Below are 6,615 nucleotides of genomic sequence, written 5' to 3'. Positions count from 1 at the left end.
AGGCTAGTTCATTGGCAGTATAATAGTAGATGTGCATATACTGCCAGTGTACCAGAAGGCTACCTTTGCTAAGAAAAATAAGCATGAAGACGATGCCGTTTTCGGCTGTGAATGGAAAACTGTTTAGGTAAGAATCTCTCCACGATTGTTTGTCTCAACACTGAATAGGCCGAAGGGGGAAATGCAGTGATTGTCATTGCAGAATTTAGAGCCCATGTTGCAACTTTGTTTGTTCTGAGTGAGTTGCTATTTGTTACTTTCGTCTCCAGGGAAAATGTCTTCGTACGCGGGCGGTAGCTCGTTCGGGAGCGGGTAAGAAAAAGGGTAGGAATGGTTGAGCTCGGGATCCATGGGTGAATAACCCGGGAGCTCGATAGACGGGTGGCCCCTGCATTGTACTTCCACACCTGCCTCGTCGAACACGTGAAATATCCCCAAGTTAATATATGAAACAGGTTGGAATTCGGACACGGTGAAGTCTTGCTCCTCGCTGCAAAGAATATCCCCCGCGCTCTGCCTATGTGATTGCCTCCGTCTGTAAAATTGCGCTGTTTTGTACCTTTTGATGATCACCAAGTTCATAAGCCCAAGAAGGCATTCCAAAGTGCTAAAAATGGTCGAGATGACTAGACTTTTCTGATAATCCTTCAGTTGGTTGCAGATGGTGGTTAATTCCACAGAGTCTATGTCTAGGCAATAATGGGAATATTTGCGCTCCACAAGAGACACAGTGTCCCCGTCCACCACCGCGCCGGAGAAAGCGGTGAGAACTCCCAACAAAAACACCAGGATACCCATGAGAAAGAAATTCCGACACCCGGGCTTCCCTTTGCAACAAAGCAGCGCAAAGCCCAGCAGCGCCTGCCCTAGTCCGACCAGTATCCCCGAGTAGAAAGCCCCAGCCGCGGTCGACAGGTGAAAATGCACTTTTACTTTGGTGCCCAGCGAGATGCATTTGAATCCGACAACAACTTCGCTCACGGCGCAGACGAAGAGGAGGGTGCTGGAGACGATGGTACACAGTCCTTTCCCACTCAACTTCATTATATTCCTCCTCTACCACTCCCGGTCCCTCTCCCTCCTTCATCCTCCTTTGTCCTCCTCGTCAGCCCGTCTCGAAGCACTGTCAGATTGTGACATGATACGCCGGTGATTGCAGTTCAAAACTTGGATCTCCGGAGCTGCGTGCTTTCTCCCCCTTTCCCGCTGCCTCGGGAATGGATTAATTATTGATAGGAAGAGCGCGTTCCTTCTGCGGTAACGACCCCAGAAATCCAACTGAAAGGCAATGTTCACCCTCATGACCCTGCTCGCCCCCCATCCACACTGTTATGCAAGCATTCACATCTCCAAACGCGGTTCGAAATGATTATGGAGGACGATTAGCTCAAACCGGTGGTTATTTCCACGTCGCGTGATTGCGATCATACAGTGAGTGCTAAACAGCATGCGGCAGTGGAGTGCCGCTAGGAGCGCAGAATAACTATTCCGGGGGAGGACGGAGGGGAGAAGGACGGTTTTAAATTGCTCAGAATCCCACAGGCTTGCGGCTCATAGCAAATGGCCATAATGGCTGCCCACTCTTCACCATTACTCATTTGGCTAAAGTCATATCCAACCTGACTCGTGAATAATTGGTACCAAACACACAATGGTGTGGTTTTGCTTTGAAAATAAAACAAGTAGCCCCATGCTTTTTAGTCTGGGTCCATTTTAATTTCAACCTAGGCACGTAACATGACGTATGTGATTTAAGGCATTACTGTCCACATAATGTCGTTCAGGCAGGCGCAGGTGTCCAATCATAATCCATTTCTAGACTCACACTGAGATGACGGGATTTGTTTTTGTTAGTGACAAGATTTAGTGCCATATTAGTTCCCATTTGTAGGCACCCAGAGCCTTGTGACACATTGATTTGAGCAACTTCAGGGTGTTGGGAATTTAGCTGCAAGTTGGTGGGGAGCAGAATTAAATTCAAACATTGTACAATTAACCTTGGATCGACTGATTCAAATAAGAAGTTATTTATCAATGCATGTCGACATTTTATATTTTAGGCCTTCAATACACTGAGTGTACGAAACATTAGGAACACCTTCCTAATATTGACTTGCACCCCCCCCCCCCCCTTTTGCCCTCAGAACAGCCTCAATTCGTCAGAGCATGGACTGACTACAAGGTGTCGAAAGTGTTCAACAGGGATGCTGGCCCATGTTGGTTGGCTCCAATGCTTCCCACAGTTGTGTCAAGTTGGCTTGATGTCCTGTGGATGGTGGACCATTCTTGATACACCCGGGAAACTGTTGAGCGTGAAAACCCCCGCAGCATTGCAGTTCTTGACACACTCAAACCGGTGCGCCTGGCATCTACTAACATACCCTGTTCAAAGGCACTTAAATATTGTGTCTTGCCCATTCACCCTCTGAATGGCACACATACACAATCCATGTCTGAATTGTCTCAAGGCTTAAAACCCCTTCTTTAACCTGTCTTTTCCCTTTCATCAACACTGATTGATGTGGATTTACAAGTGACAATAAGGGATCATAGCGTTCAGCTGGATTCACCTGGCCAGTCTATGTCATGGAAAGAGAAGGTGTTCCTAATGTTTGTACAATCAGTGTATGTATACAGCTGTGGAAATTGATAATGAAATGAATCGCCTAGGCATTTAAAACAGGGTTTTAGAGACTGAGATGATATTCTGTGTATTAGATATTCTTGTAAAAGTAGAAAAAGGGATATTGTCAGCAGTCTGAGTGACAGTTTATTATAACTTTTTCTGCACCTCTAATCCTGCATCTGAAAAGACTATCTAGAATTCAGACTAAAGAGCATCCCCACCTTTATCTACTCACTGGAAGTAAAACCATGTGGAGGTTGACAATAGTTTCTCCAAAAGGCACAGATTCATGTAGAACAATCAAAGTGTTTCCTTTCACATAATACATAGACATCCAAGGCACTCATCTCCACCATTGAAACCCTCCATTATCCCCTGCTAAACAAGTAATAACTGCAATTAACTGCTTATCCCGACATCTGATTGACTTGCTATCTTAAAGAGAATACCCCTGAACACTATCCAAACTGGGTAGTGTGTGTGTGTTTCTGTGTGTGAGTGCGTGCGTGCGTGCGTGCGTTTGCGTGTGTTAAACACACATATGCAGAGTTGAAGTTAGATATACAGGTCGTGGCCAAAAGTTTTGAGAATAACACAAATATTAATTTTCACAAAGTTCACAAAGTTTCACAAAGTTCCTCAGTTTGTATGATGGCAATTTGCATATACTCCAGAATGTTATGAATAATGATTAGATGCATTGCAATTAATTGCAAAGTCCCTCTTTGCCATGCAAATGAACTGAATCCCCCAAAAACATTTCCACTGCATTTCAGCACTGCCACAAAAGGACCAGCTGACATCATGTCAGTGATTCTCTCGTTAACACAGGTGTGAGTGTTGACGACGACACGGCTGGAGATCACTCTGTCATGCTGATTGAGTTTGAATAACAGACTGGAAGCTTCAAAAGGAGGGTGGTGCTTGGAATTATTGTTCTTCCTCATTCAACCATGGTTACCTGCAAGGAAACATGTGCCGTCATCATTGCTTTGCACAAAAAGGGCTTCACAGGCAAGGATATTGCTGCCAGTAAGATTGCACCTAAATTAACCATTTATCGGATCATCAAGAACTTCAAGGAGAGCGGTTCAATTGTTGTGAAGAAGGCTTCAGGGCGCCCAAGAAAGTCCAGCAAGCGCCAAGACCGTCTCCTAAAGTTGATTCAGCTGCGGGATCGGGGCACCACCAGTACAGAGCTTGCTCGGGAATGGCAGCAGGCAGGTGTGAGTGCATCTGCACGCACAGTGAGGCGAAGACTTTTGGAGGATGCCCTGGTGTTAAGAAGGCCAGCAAAGAAGCCACTTCTCTCCAGGAAAAACATCAGAGACAGACTGATATTCTGCAAAAGGTACAGGGATTGGACTGCTGAGGACTGGGGTAAAGTAATTTTCTCTGATGAATCCCCTTTCCGATTGTTTGGGGCATCCGGAAAAAAGCTTGTCCAGAGAAGACAAGGTGAGCGCTACCATCAGTTCTGTGTCATGCCAACAGTAAAGCATCCTGAGACCATTCATGTGTGGGGTTGCTTCTCAGCCAAGGGAGTGGGCTCACTCACAATTTTGCCTAAGAACACAGCCACGAATAGAGATGGTACCAACACATCCTCCGAGAGCAACTTCTCCCAACCATCCAGGAACAGTTTGGTGACGAACAATGCCTTTTCCAGCATGATGGAGCACCTTGCCATAAGGCAAATGTAATAACTAAGTGGCTTGGGAACAAAACATCAATATTTTTTATGTCCATGGCCAGGAAACTCCCCAGACCTTAATCCCATTGAGAACTTGTGGTCAATCCTCAAGAGGCGGGTGGACAAACAAAAGCCCACAAATTCTGACAAACTCCAAGCATTGATTATGCAAGAATGGGCTGCCATCAGTTAGGATGTGGCCCAGAAGTTAATTGACAGCATGCAAGGTCTTGAAAAAGAAGGGTCAACACTGCAAATATTGACTCTTTGCATCAACTTCATGTAATTGTCAATAAAAGCCTTTAACACTCATGAAATGCTTGTAATTATATTTCAATATTCCTTAGTAACATCTGACAAAAATATCTAAAGACACTGAAGCAGCAAACTTTGATTTGTTATTTTTGTTGGTCTAGTTTCTGTTTCCCATCTCCACACTTTCTCTGGAGTTAGTACCTTCACACACAGTAATACAATAAGGCCATTAATGTCTTTGGAGCCCAGAGGCACAAACTGTATTGCCTGAGCTATCCATGGTGCTGAAAGGCCTATCTCTCGCATGGGCTGGAAATGGTATGTTCTGCACTGGCCATGGTGCTGAAACACCTCTAATTTGAACTCTACAACTGTATGTTTTGAGTTGTCAATGGTACTGAAACATACAGTCGTGGCCAAAAGTTTTGAGAATGGCACAAATATAAATTTTCACAGTGGTTTTCAACCAAACACCTTTCATAAACTGGTGGCTATTAGAAGAAGGGATCATAATAGCCGTTTCTAAGAGCCACCTGTTTATAATACATTATGGATGCATATCACCACATGGTGCAAGTATAAGACGTGCTATAAGCATTCATATCTATCGATAGCTATTTTTAACACCCTTTATAATTGTCTAAAGTCTACATTTCAATACTTAAAGGATTTCTCACCTGGACATACACATTATAAAGCATAAGCATTCATAACGTCGACTGACAGCAGAAATATGGTCATATGCATTATAAAATATGACATAAGCAAAGCTCATGACTAAATGCTTAAGTGCTTATGTGTTTATAATGCCTTTACAAACCAGGTGGCTCATAGAAAGTGCTACCAAAAGGGGATAACTTAATTATACCATGGTGATGAATCCCTTCACACTGTTCTCATGTAGCTATCTTTGATATTATGCGCATGCTTAGGTGTGTGTGCATGCCTTCCAGCATACATATGCATGAGCAACATAATGCTTATGGATTTATTTTTTACTTGTACACGTGTTGAGGTGAGACGTCTGTACATGTGTCCTGTTTGACTGTGATGCCAGCTTGTTTGTTCACGCTCGCTTACTAGGTAAAATACAAAATAAACGCACCTCGAGGACAGATGATGAGATTTCTATTTGTTGTAGATTTTTTATCCCTTCATGTGTTTTCATCAACCCCACCGCTGCTCTGGTTGCCATGGCGTCAGGCAGACATGGCGAGTGAGAGACAATGGGAAACTTTGCTTTTCGCTAAGGGCCCGATTCCGACTTAGGAAATTAAGCCTTTCTTACACATGCCTTTCCTACGCACTTCTCAGTAATTGGTATTCAGACTAACCTTATGAAGGTCCTTTGCAGGCGTTGTGTTATTTTCATATTTTTATTTGCGCTCGCTGAATAAATGTAATTCAACCGTCTTGCTGGCCAACAGATTTTCTCGTGGAGATTTACATCAATAGAGTTTCCAGTATATTTATCTTAAGCCCTCCCTTTAAATACGGTGTACCTTTTAATTAGAATTTTGTCGACAGGCTAGAATACATAGAGAGAACGGGTTCAGAAAGAGAGCCATCCAAATATATGCATATTTGTCTCTGTTTCAACACCAACTGGTAGATAGCAAGTACTCTGATCTTGTAGATTACTTAGGCACATTTTTGGGTTAGGAAATTATGTATGAATCATATAAAAAAAACTGTTTTGGCGAGCCTTTACGCAAAAAATATATTGATGAGTCAAACATACAGTGGTTTGATGTTGGAAGATTAGTGTACATATAATTATAATAGGGAGAATAGTTTACAATAGTCGGCTATACCCTCCTCTATTGCCTGTACTAACCATGGAGCTGTGTGATGACACAGCCAAGTATTGCGCCATGCGTCGGGTTCAAACTGCTATGGCTTGGACTGTGCTCCGCTCCATAACAATTGAATTAGCCTAACAATTGAATTAGCCTACATTAGGGCTGTTGCGGTGACCATATTACTGGCAGTCATGGGTCATGACTGCAGTAAAATTCCACGTAACTGTTGAGTCATGGTA

The 6,615-nt window shown here is 43.5% G+C and overlaps 1 protein-coding gene across 1 annotated transcript; it reads right to left on the bottom strand.

Moving 5' to 3' along the window:
* Positions 1–246: 246 nt before the first annotated feature.
* LOC120061865 (transmembrane protein 271-like) lies at positions 247–1,044 on the bottom strand. The gene has a single exon (XM_039011645.1). It carries the CDS (start codon positions 1,042–1,044, stop codon positions 247–249), a length of 798 nt encoding a protein of 265 aa, XP_038867573.1.
* Between the last annotated feature and the right edge of the window lie 5,571 nt (positions 1,045–6,615).

Source organism: Salvelinus namaycush, chromosome 17 (genome assembly GCF_016432855.1).
Source record: "Salvelinus namaycush isolate Seneca chromosome 17, SaNama_1.0, whole genome shotgun sequence".
Lineage (NCBI taxonomy): Eukaryota > Metazoa > Chordata > Actinopteri > Salmoniformes > Salmonidae > Salvelinus > Salvelinus namaycush.
This window is presented reverse-complemented; position numbering and strand designations above follow the sequence as displayed.

What these genes read in the sequence shown, in the direction of transcription:
- LOC120061865 (XM_039011645.1), bottom strand. Translation starts at nt 1,044, where the DNA reads ATGAAGTTGAGTGGGAAAGGACTGTGTACCATCGTCTCCAGCACCCTC.